The sequence below is a fragment of the Leopardus geoffroyi genome, chromosome C3, assembly GCF_018350155.1.
Source record: "Leopardus geoffroyi isolate Oge1 chromosome C3, O.geoffroyi_Oge1_pat1.0, whole genome shotgun sequence".
NCBI classification, from domain to species: domain Eukaryota; kingdom Metazoa; phylum Chordata; class Mammalia; order Carnivora; family Felidae; genus Leopardus; species Leopardus geoffroyi.
In genome coordinates this window covers 32804452-32828597 of record NC_059338.1, presented here as the reverse complement: position 1 = coordinate 32828597, position 24146 = coordinate 32804452, and the positions used below count along the sequence as shown (strand labels likewise).

Below are 24146 nucleotides of genomic sequence, written 5' to 3'. Positions count from 1 at the left end.
AAATGAGATCAAGTTTGTAGAGCTCTTGTAAGAGATTCTGTCACATATTAATATTCAATAAGTAGGAACAATTATAATTATTACTATGAGAGAAGCGGCAGTTATAACCATTTACTTCTTGGAAAAATAGTTCAATATCATGATAAAGACATCTTATTTCTTACAAATGCAGTCTACATGACAAATGTCTAATGTTCTTTCATATATATATCATCGTTTATAAAAACATTACTAATTTTTATTAGATTATTCACATTTTTATTTCAAGTCCTAATAAATTGTGCTTTATTTTATACTAAGAATAAGCTCTCTGTATCTCTAAAATAATAACCTAAAATATAATAATAAAAATAATACTTAATAGCTAGGCACAATTTTTAATATACTTTCTTGCTGTACACATTGAAATTAATATTTGTTGAACTACGCTTTCCTTTTGAATCAGTATTGCCCACCCTCCCACCAAACTAAAATAAGTGTTCAAAACCTTTTTAATTTTGAGGGACAATAAAGTGGTTGGCATGAAATTGTACTGAAAATATAGCAGTCTCTAAGTCAGATGCCAGCTGGCGATCAATGTTCCATTCTTTTTAAACCATAAGACCTTTATTGAACAATGTTAGTAACCCCTCTCACACCAGAAAACCCATCTACCTTCTATTCTATTCTATTACAGAGGAATCTGGACCAATGGTTAAGACTACAGAATTTAACTATACAAAACGATCATAGTTCTACCCATTACTGTCACAAGATGTCATCTTCAATTCCATAGAAGATACTAGCCCCACGGGTCATAAAAATAATGAGACAGCAGTTATATAAATACTGAATAGATGCCTCAAGCAATTTGTCCATGAGCTGACAATATTTTGCTTGTCTGAGTTGAAAAGTAAAAAAGCCTTATTTTAACACAAAAGTTCCATTGAAGCTAAATTTTTACCCATGAGCTGAGGGAAGCAAGCAGCTGAATGATTCCACACTTGGTTGACTTGCTGAGTCAAGTAAACTAAGTTTTTCCCGAAGCTAAATGCTTCCAATGAAATGCTGTACTTACACCAGAGGAAGATCCATATGCTTAGTTCATCTGGACCTCTCTTTACGAGCAAGTTATCTCAACGTTTTGTGTATTTTTATGGAGCAAAAATAAATCTTATTTGAGAATAAAATCGCATTTTGGCAAATGTGTAGAGGAGTACTTATTACTACGTCTTTTCATGTTTTATTTTTCAATTCTAGCAACTATGTATTCACACATAAAGACATTTTTTTCCCAAATTAAACCTACAAATAAATAGAAAAAATTACTATTATGCCAGCTGAAAATGAACACACCAGAGACTGTTGTTTGTTTGGTTCACCCTGTTCTCTAGAACAGTGCCTAGCACATAGTAAATACTTAGCACAAATACTGGCTGAGTGAATGCATATGACATTTCAAGGACTCCAGCAAAATTCTCTGCCAGAGTCAGGACTATATACTGGAGCAATCACGTACAAAGTACCAGTTCGTAAGTCATTAACTGCCTAGAAATTACAACGTTGTTTGAATACTTACATATCAAATAGTGTAACTAATTATATCAAGTTTCATTACATTAAATAAAAATGCAATATCACCTAACTTATGTTTCACACATACAAAATAATACGACGCCTTCCATTTGTTAGTGAGCACTTTTTACAGTGACAAGTGTAAGCACATGGGATGGTAAACTGAAAAGTCTTTTCCTCATGCTGCAGTGTTCTGCAAAGCAAAAAAAAGGTAAAGGCTTCTATAACAACACACTCACTTAAAATGTAAAAGCAGCTGTGGTATTCAAATCTTTTGTTTTATATTATATTACAATCTAATATTTCAACTATAATCCCAGTTCTTTTATTCTTACTTAGTATTAGCCAGCACTGTGGGTTTTTTAGCGGAGAATACTAAAGGAAGATATAAACTAATTGCATTTCAGTGACATTTAGTTCTACTACTATTAAGAGATTATCCAAGAAAACAATTACCAATTCATGAGACCATCTTAACACCTTGAATAATGAAATAAGTTAATACCACAGCTCTTATAAGATGAAAAAAATGTATCTAAAACATTATATGTTTAAGAAAATACAACTGTTTATGAAGTAGATTGTATCAGATACAGGAGCAAAAATCAAGGCAATCGCTACTCAGAAAATGGATAATCATACTGAAACTAGTCTTTACCTCCACAAAAGCCACCTGAAGTGATTTCCTCTTCAAATACATCAGAGAAACCCCGTCCTGCATTTAATTTTGCCAGTCGACCATCAATAAACTGAAATTAAAAAGTGTCAAATATGTTAATTTTCACTTTCTTCATAGGATTAAATTTTTACTTATATCAAAAGATTCATATCAGACACTCATATGCACATATATGTACATGTATACACACATCTACATGTACATGACCAGAAAACTCTCAAACATTGAAATAGCAGGCACTCAATAAATAACAGCTAATTTATTAAATAAAAAATGTACAGTACAGACTCTTACTTCATTAATAAGAAAAAGAATGTACTATTTACTGGCATTTGGTTACTTTCTATTTTGTTGATCTATGGCATCTGAAATTTCTCTTTCTTGGATTATAAAAAAATATTACAAATGTTTTGAGGTTTCTCCATTCATAATGAAGGTAAAGTATCTTTAAGCCTCCCTTGCATAAGAGACAAAGGGTAACCATAAGAAAGATTTAAATGATGTCTGAAGCGTAGACTTGAAGATTTGGAGACTAATATAAAATGTTCATTTTCATGCTGGAATTAATCCTGGCTACAATTTTTTTTTATCCTGGAAATTTTAAATTTAGTCAAATTAAAATAAAGTACCTTGACTTTTAAAAAAAATTCTCACACTCTGTTCTAGTTTAAAAAAAAAACTACAGTTTTCTATTTAAATGAACAAAACTGAGTTCTATAGAGCAATACAGTTTTCCTCAGGCAGCAATTTAACATTTAATGGTTTAACTATTTAATAGCAGTAAGTTACACCAGTTAAAAGACTTTGGAACAGAAATCTCTTACAGACCAAAATTAAGACACAAATGAATCAACAGTTTCCAGTTCAAAATTTGGTTTAACTACTTTTATATTATTACAGATTAATTTTGACCCAAGAGGTGGCAAGATGGGTTTAAATAGACATAGACTAAAAGGATATATAGTCATAGCTTTTTTTTTTTAGTATAAATTGCTTTCATAAAAATTAGAAAATTTTGAGAGCTAGGTACCACAGATTACCCATTTTTAGTCTCGTTATGCTTGGCGTTCAAAAAATTTCCGATAGTATCAACAAATATGAACATGGAGTTTGGAGAATGAAAGGCTTACATCACATCCCTGCCACTTACTAGCTTTATGATCTTGGGAAACTTGTCTCTGAGTCTCTGTTTCCCCTCTATAAAATGGGAATAATAATAAATATCTTCTAGTGTTTTGTAAGGGTTAAATGAAACAATACGAAGTACCCAGACTGCAGGCACAGAATAAATGTTAAATACTAAAATCCATTTTTCCCACGACCACCATCACCTTTCAATCACTATTAATTTCCAAGTTTACAGGATCACTGTCTGTCTCATGTGTGTATCTTTAATATCTGGCAAATGCTTACCATATAGTTTGAAATGAATGTCTGCTGAAAGACTGAACTATACCGAACATTGTGAACAGTCCTATATTTACACGATTTTAAAGGTAACTAATTACAACATATAGAATTATGCATTTCATTCATTTCATTCTATCTTGAGATAAAAGGTGGTAACAATGTACTGCTACATATAATAAATGGTTAATTTGAAAATAAAGTGGTTTAAAATGCTTGCAAAATTTGACTTTCACAGATTTTCAACATAACATTATAAATCAAACTATAGTGGTCTAGTTTGATGGACTAAGTATCGTTGTGAAAAAAATAAGGTGAAGCAAAATGATAAATTTTAAGTAATACATTACTGACGAATGGCACAAAGTAAGACATCCTTTTAAGGGACTTAATTTGCTTTAAAAGATTAAGACTACAAGACTTTTTAAAAGGTTTTCATTTTTATGTTTACTAGAAATAATCCATCCATTTTCGTTTGAGTGGAACAGTTCAACGTCTAAAAAGAGATAAATCCCCAAACTATTTACTGATTATGCATTTTCGAGCATGAGTAACTACTTCGTGTTACTGAACTTGTGAATCGAGCCAATAAAAATTAATCACTTGGTAAAATGCCACGTGTTATCACTGACTCTGCAAACAATCCTGTCAGTGACAGACACTTATCTTTCATGAAAATGTTTGTTTTTAAAATAAAAGATGGATTTTGTACATATATATTCTATATATGTACACCCAAATACAGACACCGAGGAGTAAGCTGAGAAGTGGTATTAATGGAGAAAAATGCTGAAGGCAACAGTTCTCTAAATTCCTTTTTCTATTTTTAATTCAACAACCAATAACACCTTTTTTCTTTTTTCTCAAGTGGAGTGGGTCCATGGTCACTCCGTTCTAGTAACTTTGGAGGATTTCATAGTAAGTTAAAAACGATAAGAGCATTTTTAGCTACTTTTGCAGAGAAGTAATTTTGAACTAAAAATATTATCTGTTGGAAAGTTATGACTCAATAATGTGCTGTAAACTGTCGCTTGGCTAGTAGTTACCCATAAAATAGTAAACACGTATCTTTGTAATTGTTAGTTTTGGAAGAATTGGTTTGGAATTGCAAGTAATGACAAGTAACACTGTTAATAACAATGAAAGTGCCGCAGATAAAACATAACATTAGGTTGCAAGTAGATTTTTAAAGGAATTTAAGAGTTTGCATTAAGATGATGCTTTTTACATAAATCTTAATATTTTGCTTTTCATTCCAAAAGTGAAAATTAAAACCTAAAACTAAACATGCTAAATAATCACACCAAATCATAAATAACATAATTGGAAATCTCAAAAAAATCATAGACATAATTCCATAGCACAGATTCCACAATTTTCTTATAAATTATAAGTAGATAAAATTTATTAAAATAAGGATATACATAATTATCAAGATCAGTAATAATATTCCCTCCAAATCATCAATTATTGCAAGAATTTTATTAGTCCTTAGGACACAATCTTTTTTTTTTTAATGTTTATTTTTGAGAGAGAGAGAGAGAGAGAGAGAGAGAGATCAGGGAAAGGGCAGAGTGAGAGACAGAAAGGATCCGAAGCAGGTTCCATGCTGACAGCAGAGAGCCCAATGTGGGGCTCAACTCAGATCATGACCTGAGCCGAATCAAGAGTCCGACACTTAACTGACTGAACCACCTGGGTGTCCCCTTATGACCCAATCTTAAAGTAGTGTGACAGGTTATAAGATAAATGTTTTAAGTAGCAAAACTACTTCCTGCTACTCTTTGTGATACTGTAATTGCTAAGCTTTTTCAAAGTGTTCTGACCTTCAAATAACCATCTTAATATGAAATCCAAGTCCATTTAAAGAAATTATCTATTGTTTTAAGTAGGCTTCAGTTAATAATATTGTTAAATGAAAATGGACATTCACCACATTGATTTTTAAAATATAATTCAATATAAAATAAAGGTTTTAAAAATGCAACAAAATAGGGGCCCCTGGGTGGCTCAGTCGGTTAAGCATCTGACTTCAGCTCAGGTCACAATCTCGCGGTCCGTGAGTTCGAGCCCCGCGTCGGGCTCTGGGGGCTGATGGCTCAGAGCCTGGAGCCTGCTTCTGATTCTGTGTCTCCCTCTCTCTCTGCCCTTCCCCCGTTCATGCTCTGTCTCTCTCTGTCTCAAAAATAAATAAACGTTAAAAAAAATGCAACAAAATATGAAGAGTAGACTTAATGGTAAGCTTCTTTACAAATATATATATATATATATATATAAATATATGTATATACAAATATATATAACTATATATATAGTCTGTGAATCTGATGTATATATAAAGAATATGTTCTGATCAGATTCACAGAGTAAACTTAAATATATGGCCAGTAGACAATGTATCTTTCCTCTATGAGACAAATTGTATGCTTTTCACAGGTCTTTAATTCTTCACCAGTCCGTGCATTTCTGGCATTTAATCTAAAAACCAAAAACAAGTTATGCTATTAATCGGTCAGTGTTCTAAATGCCTTTAGTGGTCTAGACATATGTTACATAAATATTTAATTGCCATCAATCCATCAACACTCTGAGGATGACAATAATTAAATTTTAATATTCTTATATGATTTTTAAAGATTTTGACTTTAAAGGAGCTCAAAAAAAAACACTGTTCTGGGGGCAGAGGGTCGGTGGTGCAATTCTTTACCAGGCTGGGGAAGTGGCAATGAAGTGCTGTTTTTTGTGCTAACGTGACAGTCTTGTTACTGAAGCAAAGCAGCAGAGGCACTGGAGCATCCCAGTAAACAAATCTATACTCCCCAATTCCTTTTTCAGCCTGGAGGAAAAATTAACATATTTCAAAATTTATCTCGTATTAGAAACTCTTCTTGGGCACAAATGTAAGATAACCAGTATAACAAAGGCTTGAGAGCTAGAGAAAAATACATTTTTAATGAATCAGAAATCCTTAGCAATTTGGAGAAAACATTTACATACAGTAAAAAATTATGCTTCAAATACATTAATTTCTAGCGGATCTTTAAAATCTCTCTTCTATATAATGCTTTAGGGCTAAAAAAGAATAAGTAGTCTAATTTAAATATTTCTTCTTATAAATGCTCAGTAAACCTTGACAGGTTAGTGAAAACTACACTAAAGTGTTACAATAAATTAAGTCAACAGATATCTATAGACACCTGCTAGATGCAAGGCATTCAGTTAGTAGCTATATATAAACACAAACTGCGACAACAAATGGGAATAAGGTGGGTCAGTTTAGAGCTAAACCTAGAGAATTAAGCACATGAGGAAACAGAAATAAACCGTTATTTTTATTCCATTTCAAATATTAGGTAAATAAAACTGTAAAAATACTAAATTACACTACCATGGTATAATGAACAGGAAAACACTTTGAAGAGTATAAAAAACCCATTCAGTGCAATTTATTATTAGAACTGATAATTTAAAACAACATTAATGGAACAACTGTATCCTCCAGGATATATCAACAGATAGGCTTTAAATAATTTGCAACAAAATGAAGTCAGTTAAACTTCATGACCACCAAACCATAGAATTAATTAATTTAATCATTCAATTCAATATAATTAATTCAATATCATTCAATACCATTAATTAATTCAATCATTAATTCAATATAATTCAATGTTTACTACAGGCCAGGTACTTTTCTACATGCCTGAAATACAGAAATGAAAAAAAAAAGACAAAAATTCAAGCCCCCGTGAGCTCTCTTTTTTTCTTGATGAGCCTACTGAAGGTTAGTATTTCATTTATCTTTTCAAAGAACCAGGTCTTAGTTTCATTGATCTTTTCTAATGTTTTTTCTAAAGTCTTTATTTTCATTTATTTCCTCTCTGATCTTTATTATTTCCTTCCCTCTACTAACTTTGGACTTTGTTCTTTTTTCTAGTTCCTTTAAACTTAGATTGTTTAATTTGAGACTTTCTGGTTTCTTGAGATAGACCTGTATGTCTCCTCAGGCAAGGGCAATAAAAGCAAAAATCAACAAACAGGACTATGTCAAACCAAGAATCTTTTGCACAGTGAAGGAAACCATCAACAAATTGAAAGACAACCTATGGAATGGAAGAAGATATTAGCATATGATATTAACAGATAAAAGACTGATACCCAAATTATATAAAGATCTCATACAACTCAATAACAAAAAAAATGTTTTTTAAAATGGGTAGAGGACCGGAATAGACATTTTTACAAAGAAGACACGCAGATGGACAATAGGTATTTGAAAAGATGCTCAGTATTATGAATCATCAGGGAAATGAACATCAAGACAAGGTATTTCAAAACTGTCAAAATGTCTATTATCAAAAAAAAAAAAAACCCAAGAAACAAGAAGTGTCGGTGAGGATGTGGATGAAAGGAAACCCTTGTGCTCTGTGGGTGGGAATATAAATTGGTACAGCCGCTAACAGTATGGAGGTTCCTCAAAAAAATTAACAACAGAACTACCATACTGTCCAGCAATTCTGGATATTTACTGAAAGAAATATTTTTGGGTATTTATTCAAAGAAAATGAAAACACTAATTCAAAAAGATGTGTGTACCCCTATATTCATTATGACAACAGCCAAGATATGAAAGTGACCTAGGTGTCCATTGATAGATGAACGGATAAAGACTATGTGGTGTGTATATATACAACAGAATATTACTCAGCCATAAAATGTATGAAATATGGCTATTTGTTGCAACATGGATAGACCTAGAGGGTATTGTGCTAAGTGAAATAAGAGAAAGACAAGTGCTGTATGATTTCACTTATATGCGGAATCTAAAAAAGCAAAACACATGAACAAAACAAAACAAAACAGACACAGACTCAGATACAGAGAACAAACTGCTTGCTGCCAGAGGAAAAGGGGGTGGGAGCATGGGTGAGACAGGTAAAGGGATTCAGTACAAACTTCCAGTAATCAAATAAATAAGTCACAAGGATGTAAAGAACAGCATAGAGAATATAGTCAATAGTATTGTAATGACTCTGTATGGGGACAGTTGGGGACTAGACCTATCATTATCATTTCATAATATATAAAAATACTGAATCTCTATCTTGTACATCTGCAACTAATATTGTATGTCAATTATAATTCAATAACAAAAAAATCTTTTGTGATGCTTAAATATTTAGTGGGGGAAAAGGGGAGTGAAAGCATGAAATAAAAAAAGGTAATACATTACGTAGCGTGTTAGAAGGTGATGAATGTCGGACAGTAAGATAGAATTGCATAAGGAAGGTTGGGGAGTTTGGGGCAAGGAACTTCCAATCTTAAACAGTGTGGTCAGGGCAGATATTATGATGAAGGTGACATCTGAGTTAAGACTTGAAAGCAGTGAGGAAGCAGGCCACATAGTTTATGGGAGAAGACAATCCCAGGAAAAGGGAGCCACCGGCATAAATAACGCCCGGGTGCAGGAGCATGCATGTAATCAGTAGGTCTGTAGGAAGCTCTGGGTATTGAGAGAAAACCCAGACAACCATGATGACCACTCTCATTTTAAAGTCATAACCTGCCATTCCCAACGTGCTCTGAATGATGCCAGACACTTCTGTTTTTTCTCGAGTCCATTCACTCTCTCACTTCGTATTTTCCCCCTCCTTAAATACCCAACCACTTCTCCCATTCCCTCTCAGCTGATCGTGCTTCCTAATTACATGTAAGAAAAGCAAACAAACAAACAAACTGAAGCCATTAAGAGAGAAATTCTGCAAGCTCCAAGCAGCACACGTGCCCAGGCCCTTCGCCCTGTCCTCTCCCTGTCTGTGCCTTCTGTCCTGTTGTGCATGGAGTTAACTGCTCCTCACAACGACCAACGCCACTAACAATTTTTCCGTTTTCCTGAATATAGCTTTCTGTATCTACCAGATCACCCCACCAGGCTCCACACACATGTTATTTCTCCTCGACCCCATTTACTTCTCTAGCCATGCCCATTTCTGCATTGCGCTTTACAGTAAATCTCAAAAGAGCTGTGAGTATTTTTATCTTCACTTCTTCTCCCATGCTTCAGCCACAATTTCTGCCTCACCATTTCAGCAAACTTGCGCTTGCTGAGGTCATCAGGTCTCCACATTACTGAATTCACTGGTCAACTCCAGATCCTTATTTTTATTCACTTGTCACAAGACTTTGACAGTGTTGATCCCTTCTTCTTTGGTATTCTTTCTCTACTGCTCTGAATTCTCTCCTACATCACTAGTCACTCACTCTCCCTTGGCCTCCTTCACCATTGCCTTCTGCTATTTTCCAGTCCATGGGCCTCTTGCCATTTCTCTTTATAGCCACTCCTTTGATAATTTCACTTGGTCTCCAGTCTAATGACTTTAAGTTCTCTCCATGCTGATGACGCCCAAATTTCTATCTCTAGTATAATTTTCTCCTCTGCCTTACTTATCCACTTGCTAACCAAAATCCTAGTTGGATGTCTAATAGACATCTCAAGCCTAATATGGCCCAAACTGAACTCCTTCTTCTAACCAAAATATTTCCTGCCCATAATCTTCCCCATTTCAGTAGAATGACAGCTATTCTACCAGTTTCTTAGACAAGAAATCATGGAAACACCTGTGAGTCTTCTTTCTCGCATTTCATATTAAATCTTTCAGAATATCCACTGACTTTATCTTCAAATTGGATCCATAATCTGACTTCAGCTGTTATCCTCTTTCCTGAGCCAGTTCTTAAATGCCATCACTTCTCACCAAGATTACAGCAACAGCTTTCCAAATCTTCCTCTCTGCTTCTCTCTTTGACCACCTTTCAGGTAGTTGTTCAAATGCCACATATTCCATGAAAATCTACACTATTTTAAATTCCACCCTTACCCCCAATAGGACCCCCCTTCCTGTTCTATTTACTTTTCCATAGTACTTAATCTTTGAACACTCCACATAATTTATCTATTGTCTGTCCTCTACCTACTAAAAATAAAAGATTCACAAAGTCAGATAATTCTATTTTTCCTTGTTCTCCAATATATCTTAACACCCAGAACACTACCTCAAATATAGTAGACACTCAAGTTATACTGCTGACTTGAGGGAATACAGAATAATTAGAGGACTGTTCCCAAAACTTTAGTGTATATATTGTTATGGCACCTCATTAATAATGTAGATTCCTGGGTTTTAATCCAGGCATCTTGAATCAGACATTTTGAAGATGAGACTCAAGAATATCCATTTTTATTGGTAAACTGATGCTGATCATTTGAGACCCCATTTAGAGAAACACTTTTTAAAATACTAATTAAAATAAGTTAGCAAAGGATGCTATATATATACATATATATATATACACATATATATATATACACACACATATATATATATATATGTATATATATATATATATACACACATATATATATGTATATGTATATATATATATATATATATATATATATATGTATATATAACCTTGTCCTGATAAGCTATCTCCCCTTGTGTATTTCTTCCTCCTGACAGTAAGTCTCCATATCTTTCCTATGCCACATTGTTTTATTATTTTTTCATGTTATGAAATACGTGCATCATACAATTACCATCTCCCAACAATTCACATATCAAATGTTTCCAAATACTCCAAACCTATTGAATCTTTAGTAGTAATGCATACGTTGATCTTAGCTATAGATTACATACCATACATAAGTACCTTCATGCTTCCTTTAAGGATGTAGAAATTCATAGGATTCTATTACTTACGTTAAAAGCTTTCTAAAATCTTCCAAAATCGCTAGCTGACATAAAAGGAAGACATGGCTTTTGACTCACTCCTTTTTAAAAATTTTTTAATGTTTATTTATTTTTGAGAGAGTGAGAGACAGAATGTGAGTGGGGGAGAGGCAGAGAGAGAGAGGGAGACACACAATCCGAAGCAGGCTCCAGGCTCTGAGCTGTCAGCACAGAGCCCGACGCGGGGCTTGAACTCACAAACCATGAGATCATGACCTGAGCCAAAGTCAGACGCTTAACCCACTGAGCACCCAGGCACCCTTTGACTCACTCCTTTTATTCAATATCTTATAAGTCAGAGAAAGTGGGCCATAACACAAAGTATACAGAGTACACTGGATGTCACTGAATTTTCATTTCTACACCCTACACCGTTATGTGACTCCACGTTTAAGTTACAGACACCATTCGGTAACACTTGACAGTAACTTGACAGTTATTTGACAGTAACACTTGACTCCTACAAGTTTTGTATTATCCCTAAATTAGCGTCATTATAATCAATTTTATAAGCTCTTCCATCAAAACTGTCAAGACATTTTCATATCTATTCCTTATAACAAGGAGTCACTCAACAGTTTTTATTTATTTGACAATATTAATGTCTATCATGTATTAAATATTAGGATAGAAAACAATGATCCTTGTCTTTACAGAGCTTACAACTTGAGAAAGCCAAACAAATTAACCTGGATTACAATCTAAGTTCATAGATCAGGTTCAACAAATGTTATTTTCATTTCTTCATAATTACTGTCCTTTACTCGCTCGCTCTTTGTTAAGCATCTATTACAATCCAAGTTATTTTTTTTTCAGAAGTAAGAAATTAACATAGATATAGTGCTATTAAATAATCTGCAGACTGTATTCAGGTTACACTGGTTTTTCTACTAATGTCTTGTTTTATTCCCAGGCTCTAATCTTATCTTTTCCATTTGTAACTCATCAGTCTTTCCTTGCCACTGGTGATCTATACACTTCTGGAGAGTACTGCTCAATCGTATTGTATTGTAGAATGCCCCTCAATGTGGGCTGTTCATGAAGACATGAAATCGTTTTCAGAGACTTAATAGTAAATCACTTAGAATGGCTGTAGCAAAGGCATCTGGACAGGTATTCCAGACAAAAGGGGAAGAAGGATTTTGTGTGCCAGGCTAGGGGTTTGAACTTTATCCTAAATATAATAGGAAAAATACAAGATTTGCTTTTCAGAAAGAACAATTGTTAATATAGAATGGAGGATAGCTTACGGTGGCTAAAAACAGTTATCAGTTATCCAACATAAGTCATTGACATTGAAATGAGAGAGAATAAAACAATCTAAGCAATATTTAGAAAGATCAATCAATGGAACATAGTAAACAACTGGAAACTGGATGCAAGAAAGTTCAGCAGTGAACACATGGGAAAAGAAGACTCCTCATTATCTGGTTTAGGCAACACAGTAGCACTAGTTCCCAAAAGAAAGGATGCAGGAGGGGCATGTATGTGTGTACATGTACAGATGCATGTATGTATATGGGTGAGGTATGTGTATGTATGGGTGTGAGTATGTATATGTATATACACATAATCATGAAGATATATACTATGCAAACACACATATACATTTACATTTATGTGACTACACACAGTGACTCTGTGATAAAGATGTGCTGGGGACTTATCACATAAAGGTAACTAATGCAGTGTGGTCTTACATAAGAACCCCCAGGGAGATATCTGAGACGTCTAAGGATAAAGAGGGGACTATAACATTAGGGGAGAGGTGGGAGATAACTGTGACTCTAAAGGACACTGAAGAAATAGCCTAGAAAAAAAAGGAGGGAAAAAATAGAAAGTATATCACAAATACAAAAATACGTATACAAGAAAGGTACATTAAAGAGGAATAGAGCAAGGATTCTTTTCATTATGCCTGTAACAAAAGCTATCCTCTCAGGAGAAACCGTAACACAAAGGATAATAATAGTGACATGAAAGAGACTCTGTTAAGAAAATATTAAGATACCTTAATGTGAGTGTCCTATTGGCATTTTTTTTAAGAATCTGTTTAAAATTTTTATTTTGAAATAGTTTTAGGTTTACAGGAATGCAAAAACAGAATGGAGAGTTCCCACATAACCTTCACCCAACTTCCCCTAATGATAACATCTTACATAACCATGGCACATTTATCAAAAGCAAGAAATTGACATAGTTACAGTAGTTATAATACTACTAAATAATCTACAGACTATACTTAGGTTACAGTGGTTTTTCTACAACGGTCTTCTTTTTATTCCAGGATCTAATCCAGTCTTTTCCAGTTGTGGTTCATCAGTCTTTCTTTGGATCTAGACACTTTTGGAGAGTACTGCCCAATCATACTGTAGAATGCTCCTCAATGTGGGCTTGTCTGATGTACACTTATTATTAGATGGAGGTTATATATTTTGGCAAGAATACCACAGGGGTGGTTGTATCCACAGTGACTCTCATCAGGGAGTTCATAATGTCAATTTATGTTACTACTGCTGGTGACATTAACCTTGATCATCTGGTTAAGGTGGGGTCTGCTGGGCTTCTCCACCATAAAGTTACAATTTTTCTGTGTACAATAATACCTTAGGGAAATGTGTCAATTGTTTTAAAATCTGTAACAAATATGAAAAAACTAACCATCACATGGCAGGTGGACTTTCAAATAGTACTTACCAAATAAATGTTGGTTGAATAAATAACTAACTACATAACCATCTAGTGTTTTGCCATTACACGATAAATTTCTAATTTAAATTTTTAGAATTATTACACAATGAATTTTGAAATACGTGTTATAAATTAGTATCTGAAATTAAGTACTGAGTATACAGAAAGTTATTTTTATGGGCCCAAATCAGCTCTTTAAACATCATCTTATTTTACCTCATATTCCAACACTGTAATCTACTTATCAATCTTTGAAGTAGCACTTTGTCAAATGCTTTTAGAAAAATAAATATCAAGCTATATAATAGGTACTGAATTTTCCTTATGTATCATGGTAGTACATCTTCACAGTACTTCTCAAGATTAGTTGAGCACAAACCCCCTCCCCCATCCCAACTACAAAGGATATATTTTATCAAATCATAAATTTTCAGGTTTTCCCTCACAACGATAGATGTGTTAGACCCTACAGTTGTTCAAGGTCCATCAAAAACTTTTTTTTTTTTAATTTTTTTTTTCAACGTTTATTTATTTTTGGGACAGAGAGAGACAGAGCATGAACGGGGGAGGGGCAGAGAGAGAGGGAGACACAGAATCGGAAACAGGCTCCAGGCTCTGAGCCATCAGCCCAGAGCCCGACGCGGGGCTCGAACCCACAGACCGCGAGATCGTGACCGGGCTGAAGTCGGACGCTTAACCGACTGCGCCACCCAGGCGCCCCCATCAAAAACTTTTTAAATGAATTTTAATTTAATTTTCTGATAAGTATTCTCTTAATGAACTGGTATGAGAATTTTCTACTTATACCCACAAAAGTATGTTCCTTATATAAGGAAAATTTGATGGAATTGGTTGACATGTTTACCAATAACATGAAATAGGTTACAAATGACATGAAATAGTGATTTCATCAGAAATGGATTGATCTTGAGGATTTTTACACTAATGTTATTATTTATATATTAAATATACACTTGTTATTGTATTCTTCGGTCATAAGGAAAAGTTTACTTTCATGAAGCAGAAATCCATCTCCCTAATCTTAGAGTCCTTATATATAATGTATGGCTGTTAATCACTGTAGTATGTAAATATCTTAGTCTTCAAAATCACTTTTTATAAGTAGTAACTTTGAAACACTGTACAGAGAAATTTTATTAATATTTATTTAGCACCAGCATTAACAAGATCCTATGCAAGCAACTACACATACAGAATTGAGTCACATATGGTCCTAGTACTGGAGTAGCTCACAATCTATACAGAAAATTGATATGTAAACTAAAAAGAGAATTATTAGAAATGCCAATATAAAAATATTATACAAGTATTATCTTTGATTTTGCATTTCCCTCTACTCTTGTCAGCCCATCAGCAAGAACTGGCAATTCCACCTCCCAAACATAACCAAACCCTGCTCTGTTTTGCTTTGTCTTTTCTACTACCTTCCTCATCCAATCCACCATCACTTCTCTCCTGAACAACTGCAACAGACCCATGTAGAGACCCACCTCTCTCTCCTCTAATCCATTACAGCACAATCTGGGCAATCTTTATAAAATACAAATCAGATCCAGTCACACCCCAGCTAAAGCTTTCCAATAGCATATTGCTTTGTTTAGAATATAATGCAACAAGGGATGCCTAGGTGGCTTAGTCAGTTGGACGTTCTGACTTCAGCTCAGGTCATGATCTCACCATTTGTGGGTTTGAAACCCCTGTCAGGCTCTGTGCTGACAGCTCAGAGCCTGGAGCCTGCTTTGGATTCTGTCTCTCTCTCTTTCTTTCTCTCTCTCTCTCTCTCTGCTCCTCCCCCACTCAGGCTATGTCTCTCTCAAAAAAGAATAAACATTAAAAAAAATTTTTTTAAAGAATATAATGTAACTCATGCCTTTAAAGTCCTACAAGATCTGTGTCCCCTTTCTGCTCTCCTAACCTAAGCTGATGCAACTTTCTTTCTTGCCCACAGTTGATTTAATTATGATCCTAGGAAATGCCGAGTTCTTTTCCCTCCCTGGGGTCTTTTCAATAGCAGTTTCCTCTACCCAAAATGATGTTCCTCTTTTGATATTCTCAAAACTAATTCCCTTCTTCAGATTTCTCTTAAGTATCACCTTTTCAGTAAAGCCTTTTCTGAACCTCTGGTCTAAAATTAGGCACCCAATCAATATCTCATGCCCTCTAAACTTACTACTTGCTGACACTTTTCCTTTTTATTTGTTGTATGTTAACCCATTCCCTTCACTAGAAATCACAACTCCATGAAAGCGGGTTACACAGCTCTGAATCTCAAGTGCTTGGAGGAGCAGGACCCAACAACAACAACAACAACAACAACAAAAGATGCTCAGTACTTAACTGTTAAAGTGAATAAACAAACAAAATGTTTTCAAAGTAATACAGGCACAGAGAAAGGAGTGCAGACCTAGTGAGCTGGAGGAAAATCAGGGAAAGCTTTAAAGAGGTGAAGGAAAACACAGTAAGAGGGAAATTACAGTAACATAGACTAAATGCTGTAACTCTGGTATGAACAAAAGCTCTAAGGGAACAGAACGGATGTAAGGGTAAATGTTGATTTGGATAAGGGCTGATGTTTGAGAAGACTGTGGAAGAATGACAATGGATTAATACTGGCTGTATGGTACAGCATATACAAAACCCTACTTCGTGAAAGGTGTATTTGAAGGGATATTCAAGGTATTTGGATAGTCCATTAGTATAAGAAACTGGGGAAGGATTTAAAGCTTAGAGAGAGACCAAGTACCTTACAATGTGTGATACTCTGAGAAAGTGGCACACCAGGGTACAAACCCAGATCTACTGCATTCCAGAGCATTCCAGAGCCAATGCTATTAACAATGGGGTAGGCATGTCATTACACATGGTGGTGAGACCAGGAACTCAGAGCCAAAGAATGAATGCAATGTATTTACCTGAAAACTTGAGTTTAATTGAAGATGAAGGGAGGAGAAGGGTACTTTAACCAGTAATTTATTTAAAACATTTTCACTTTAAAATAAACACAGCTATACTGTGGTATAGAATGCACGATGTATATAAACGTCTCTGAAAAATACAAAATGGCTTTATTAAATGTGCTTTTTCAATGGTCTCTGATAGTCACATTCCTATTCTTTTCAAAAACATGTGTTCTCTTCTACCACAAGGGGCACTTTGTTGGATGGAAAAGTTTAAAAAAGACACATTTGTATTGTCCTATGAAAGGCAGGAAAGGGTTCTGGAAGAACATCAAAAGATGTTTTTTTTCCAATATGAATCTTTCCTATCATTTTCCTCTCTGATAAAGGTAGAATATAAGCAAGATTATTTTAGGCAAAAAATATATCTATGCTTGAGCTCCTTACTTATTATATACATTTCTTAACAGAAATATAGGTTGCCATCTAAAAAAGGGCCTATATCATGGAGATCCCATAAGTCTGTGGCTGTATACTAGGCTCTTGGGTCAAATTCAGTCATGGTCTTTAGCCAGGAAAAGTGTATAATAAAAGGAGCAGAAAAAACTTTAGTTCCAGTGACCTTAATAACGAGCAATATACACAAGAAAATAATTTCCTTTACTGTGTTAGTATAATATGAGATAAAGGTAAGAGTCCTAAAAATAATGGCTTAAATCTCGGTAAAGCTGTTAGCTACAGAAACATGGTGATGTCAGAATGGTGGATTTAAGAAGCTGTTTCTGGGATTCCTTCCAAATCCATTATCTAAAGAGGAATTTATCCAAATGGAACCTACTATCATCCGTCTAAGCTATGTTTATTTCATAATATCAAGGAATGTTAGAGTCGAAAGGTATCTCAAACTTAGTGACCTTTTACTCTAACTCATCTTACAGATGCAGAAACTGAGGTCTCAAAAGGTTAAGAAGTCAACTGTCAATGAAAACAGCCCAATAGAAACAAGCTGATCTGGAAACAAATACACACACACACACACACACACACACACACACATACGTATATATACATATATACGTGTATATATATATATATATATATATACACGTATATATACACATATACGTATATACATACACGTATATATATACGTATATGTGTATATATATACGTATATACGTATATGTGTGTGTGTGTGTGTGTATATATAAATGTTTTTATACAGTACTTAGATAATTCAAATAATAGTGCCTTAAATAATTAAGTTTAAATAATAATAAAGCAAACTACCAGAACATTCCCTTCCTTAGAAGGTCCTTCCTTGAGTGTCCCTCTCTCTCCACAGAAAAGACCACAATTGCTTCAGGTTGTCCTCTCCTTGTCTGCCTTTATATTTTTACCACACAAATGTCTCCCTAAATAATATACTATATAATTTTTCTTCCTGTTAAATATTACATAAAAAGACTCATCATAGTAATCCTTTAGTGATTTTTTCATTTAATTCATTTTCAGTTTTGCTGCAGCTTAATTTTCCTACTGTACAATGTTTTATTGTATGAATATAACAATTTGTTCATTTTAACACTGATCAACATCTGAGATTACTGCCAGTATTTTGCTTTTTACAAGCAATGTCAGTGAATGATTTCTGGTGAACAACTTAGAGTGAAATTTCTAAGAAATTTGCACGTTTAACTTTAAATGGTAGTGCCACAGTGTTTTCTAAATTATTTGCGCAAATTTACACCCCCATGAACAGTTAAAACTTGGTCCTTGCTCTGTGCCTTTGCCAAATTTTGAGATTCTGTTTTTGTGTTTTGTTTTTTTTTAATTTGGCCAATCTGGTGAGTATATGGTGAAATTTCATTGTGTTTTTTTATGTGATGTTCTCTGACCCCAAATGAGGCTGAATACCTTGCACACTTTTATCGGCCATTCAGGTTTCTCCATTTGCATGTGCTAACTCAAGTCTTCTGTACAACTCTATTGGATGAATATGTCTGTTCCTGTTTATTTTGTTTTGTCTTGAATTCTAGATTCTGTGTCCTTGTGTGGTTTGTATTTATTACAAATATGGTGTCTTTTGGTAATCAAAGTTTTTCATTTTGATAAAGTCAAACTTATTAAGCTATTCCTTCCTGTCTTAAGAAACCTGTCTCTCTCTTCAAAGAAATAAAAGTAATGTCAGTTTAGTGTCTTCTAAATCTTTTTTTTTTTTTTTTGGCTAAATTATATATGCTAGGGATTCCAAAGGTAATAGCTAACACCTTTTTCAGAGGTAGTATTTAATACTAAGTATGAAGTTTGTTGAAATTGCTTTCAATCATGCCTCTTTTTTTTAGTTTTTATCAGGAATTTTATGAAAAATTTCTGCATCTGTTGAGATGATCTAATGATTTTTCTAATAATAGGCTAGTGTAGGAAATTACATTCATAGATTTCCTAATATGCAATGGCTGTTTAATTTCTAGGATAAATGAAAGCTGCTCATAAAGTAGTATCCTTTTAATACATTGCTAGAATTGGCTGCAAATATTTTGTTTAAATCTTTCCATTTGTGATTGTGAGTGAGGCTCACCTATAAGGTTCTTTTCTCATGCTGTTTTAGGATCTGGAATCAAGATGATCTTAGCCACACAAAATAAATTGAAGAGAATCTCCCTTTTTCCATAATCAAAATGGGAAATTTTTGGAATCTGAATTGAAACCATTTGATTCTTGAACATGTGGAAGAATTTGCCTGTGTTATACAGTTAACATTGTTTTAATTTAATCCACATATTTACCATTTATTTTGTTCTTCCTTTCTTCTTGCATCTCAGACCTTCCATCTTGGATCTGAGAAAACTTTCTTTCTCCCTGAAGTACTTTCTTAAAGTATTCCCTTAAAGATTTCTTTCTGCTGTCTGGTATAGCAGTCAGGGTTCAATCAGAGAAGTAGAACCAGTAGGAGATATATAGGAGATATAATGATAAATAGACAAACACAAACACATATACACAGGTGAGATTTATTACCAGGAATTGGTTTACATGATAACAGGGGCTAGCTAAGCAAGTCTGAAATTCATAAGACAAGCATCAGGAAGGAAAAATCATGAGCAGGCTAAACCCATAGAAGCCAAAGCTCTCATCCACAGACAGGATTTCTTCTCTGTCCCAGGGAAACCTCAGTTCTGAGTTTAAGGTCTTCCAATTGATTCAGACAGACCTACCTAAATTATCTAGAATAATCTTCCTTATTTAAAGTCAACTGATAAGCAGTTTTAATTATATACATATATATACATATTTATATATGTGTGTGTGTGTATATATATATATACATATATATATGTATATATGTGTGTGTGTATATATATATATGCATATATATATATATATATCTTCACGGCAACACCAAGATTGGCATTTGCATTTGATTAAGTAACTGGGGATTTTAGCGGAACAAAGAAGACACATCAATAAAGTCAACACAAGGAGCAAACTCAGGGTTTTTGGGGGGGAGGGGCAGGGTCAGGTGGGGTGGGGAATGTTTTTATATCACTCTTATAATTAAGATGTATTTAAAAAAATTTTTTTTTACATTTATTTATTTTTGAGAGGCAGAGAGAGACAGTGTGAGCAGGGGATGGGAAGAGAGAGACAGGGAGACACAGAATCAGAAGCAGGCTCCAGGCTCTGAGCTATCAGCACAGAGCCTGATGCCGGGCTCGAACCCATGAACCGTGAGATCATGACGCTTAACCGACTGAGCCACTCAGGTGCCCCAAGATGTATTTTAGTCAGCATAGGATTCTAGGTATTTTTTCTCCACATGCTGAAGATACGGTAGTATCTTCTGGATTACTAATGTGAACTCAGCTGTCACTATGTTGCTCCCTGAAGGTAATCTATCTTGCCCATCTTGTTATTTTAAAAATTTTCCATTTTTACTTAATGTTTTAGAGCTGAATATATGGTGTAGTTATAGATTTCTTTTTATTTATTCAGTTTGGATATGTTAGACTTCTTAAAATTATACAATGGTATATTTTATTGGTATGGGCATTGTCCTTTGAACTACTCGCTCTCCTCCATTTTCTGTCCTCTCCTTTTAGAGTTTATTCCAATGGCTTTTAGACACTTTCATTCTACCCTTCATGCCTCTCATATTTTCTATTTCTTCATTCTTCTGCGTTATCTTCTGGATAATTTCTTTTTCAGATATATCTTCCAGTTTAGTAAATCTCTCTTCAGTTAGATCTGATCTGCTGTTCAACCCATCAATTTCCATCCATTTCAGTTACATACTTCCTACCAGAATTTTATTAGCTACAGTCTTTTTTATGTTTTTATTTTATTTTTGAGGGACAGAGAGAGACAGAGCATGAGCAGGGGAGGGGCACAGAGAGAGAGAAATACAGAATACAAAGCAGGCTCCAGGATCTGAGCTGTCAGCACAGAGCCCAATGCAGAGCTCAAACTCACAGATTGTGAGATACTGACCTGAGCTGAAGTCAGATGCTTAACCAACTGAGCCACCCAGGCTCCCCTATAAGCTACAGTCTTAAAAACTGGCTTCACATTAATATTTTTAGATCCTGAACATTTTTTTAGTGTTTGTTTATTTTTGAGAGAGAGAGAGACAGAGCATGAGTGCTGGAGGGGCAGAGAGAAACAGAAACACAGAATCCAAAGCAGGCTCAAGGCTCTGAGCTGTCAGCACAGAGCCTGACATGGGGCTTGAACTCATGAACCATGAGATCATGATCTGAGCCAAAGTCGGTCGCTTAACTGAATCACCCAGGAGCCCCTATATACTGAACATTTCTAAGCTTGTCTTCTATTCCTCTGAACATCTTATTTTTTTTTACCTTTTTAATGTTTGTTTGTTTGTTTGTTTGTTTGTTTATTTTGAGAGAAAGAGCATGAGTGGGGGAGGGACAGAGAAAGAGGGAGACAGAGAATCCAAAGCAGACTCCAGGCTCTGAGCTGTCAGCACAGAGCCCAACGTGGGGCTCAAACTCATGTACCACAAGATCATGACCTGAGCCAAAATCAGACACTTAACCAACTGACCCACCAAGGCACCCCTAATTCCTTTGAACATTTTAAGCATAGTTATTTTATATTCTAATTTTGATAATTCCAATATTTAAAATCTTTGTAAGTCAATTTTGGTCCTCTGTTTCTGCTAGTTCTTGCTCATGATTTTTTTTCCTTGTATGTTTATAATTTCTAACGGTGAAATTTATCTTTGGAATTTTAGCTGGGAGAATTCTTTGATACCCGGGTTCCTCAAGAGAAGATGTGTGTTTGCTTCTGCCTAGGGCCTGACAGTGCTAACAATTTAGGATCACTGTAAACTTGGCTTGAGTTGTATCAGACCAAATCAGAAATTATTAATTCGGACTTCAAATTTCTGTACAGGCTGGTGTGTTTACTTTTCAGCAGCACCTTTTCCTCCCCTCCACTCAGTACCAGTGCTTTGGAGGTACAATCACCAGGAAATGAATAAAGGGAAGGAGCAGTTTGATTTCTTGTTTACTTTTACACTAAGTCATCCCAGATTTGTGGGAGTAGGGTCTCCTATCACACTTTTCAACTTGGGAAGTAAGCACTAGGCTTTGTCTCCTGTTCCACACCACAAAACAGTTTTTTAAATACTGCATTTAAAATTGTTTCAGTACGTAAGTTACCTCCGAATCCTTCCCGGCCGCATTATCTGAAATAATAGTCTACTTTAACTCTTAACCTAACATTATATGCTGCTCTCCTGGACCCATGTTCTCTCAATTTTGATGCATAAGCACTGCTAAATAGAGAGCTGGAGGAGTCCTTGACCTATGATGGATCACAAATTCATAATAATGAATAGCAATCATTTATACCTAATGAATATTTTTATATTCTTTCGAAAAGAGCAATAGTCTCTTTGTGGCTTCATCTATGTTGGTAATTTTTTACCAGTCGATTCCTATTTCTGTTTCTTTTCTTTCCCCCCAAGTTTTAGTAAAGTGTAATTGGTAATCAAAAAACTGAACATAACTAATGGAGACAATGTGTTAAATTTGGACATATGTATACACTTTGCTACAATCACCACAATCAAGGTAATAAAAATATCCAACAGTTCCGAAAGTTTCCTTGCGTTCCTTTGTGTGTGTGTGTGTGTGTGTGTGTGTGTGTGTGTGTGTGTAAGAACACTAACATGAGATAGAATTTTAATAGACTAGAATTAGGCACTATGTTGTACAGTGAATCTCTGGAACTTATTCATCTTTAGAAGTTTGTGAAACTGTCAATAGGAATCTTTTAAATCCCCAAACTTCAAGTATCATTTTCTCAAGGGTCATAAAAGGGTATCAAGTTTGAGAACATGGTCAATTGGTGCATGTAAACTATCTAAGTTGTCTATATAATGGGTTTTATTTTAATTGACCACTTTAGTATTCTACATTTAGCCTTTTTGACCAAGTTATATTTAAAAATAATCCTGTATAGATTTATACTTTATTAATGTAATGGCTCTAAAATGAGGCAGACACTAAGATTTAATAAGCTTCTACAAAGTGTTGTGCACTGTGCTGGGAGTATACATGTATCAGTTCACATAAACTTTACCACAACCCTGTGAGATACGGGGTATTTCTATTTTAAAGAAAAAGAGACAGATACTTATGAGCAAACAGCTGTTACATGAGAAAGCCAAGATTTAACCCAACTCTCCCTGATTCCTAAAAATATGAGCTTATTGTAAGTATACAAAAATTACTCTATCTGAATTATAACTAATGAAAAGATTTTGGTTACAGTCTTATGGCCAAAGGTTACATCATAAGTTAGATATTCTATCTACCCGTTCAATTCTTGACCCCCATATGAATTGATCTTCACAATTCAGAGTTGACAATGGGAAGTAGTACTATCTCTCCTTGACAGATGAAACTACAAAAAGGGTATCACTATTTAACTCCACAAACACGCACTGGGTGACTGGTTTAGGACAGCACTGTCTGTATGCTTCAGCATTTAGAAAGACCATCACTTGATCCTTCTACAACCTTGGGAAGTAATTCAATCTATATTGGAGCCCTCTAGTGACAGAGCACCAAAAGTAAC

General features: G+C 34.6%; 1 protein-coding gene across 3 annotated transcripts in view; it reads right to left on the bottom strand.

Moving 5' to 3' along the window:
* DENND1B (DENN domain containing 1B) overlaps positions 1–24146 on the bottom strand; it is a 268067-nt gene that overhangs the window by 44955 nt on the left and 198966 nt on the right. For all 3 annotated transcript variants that reach the window (XM_045456663.1, XM_045456662.1, XM_045456664.1), the window contains one exon: positions 2213–2303. In XM_045456663.1, the coding sequence (XP_045312619.1) occupies positions 2213–2303 (91 nt within the window). The remainder of the gene's footprint in view (positions 1–2212; positions 2304–24146) is intronic.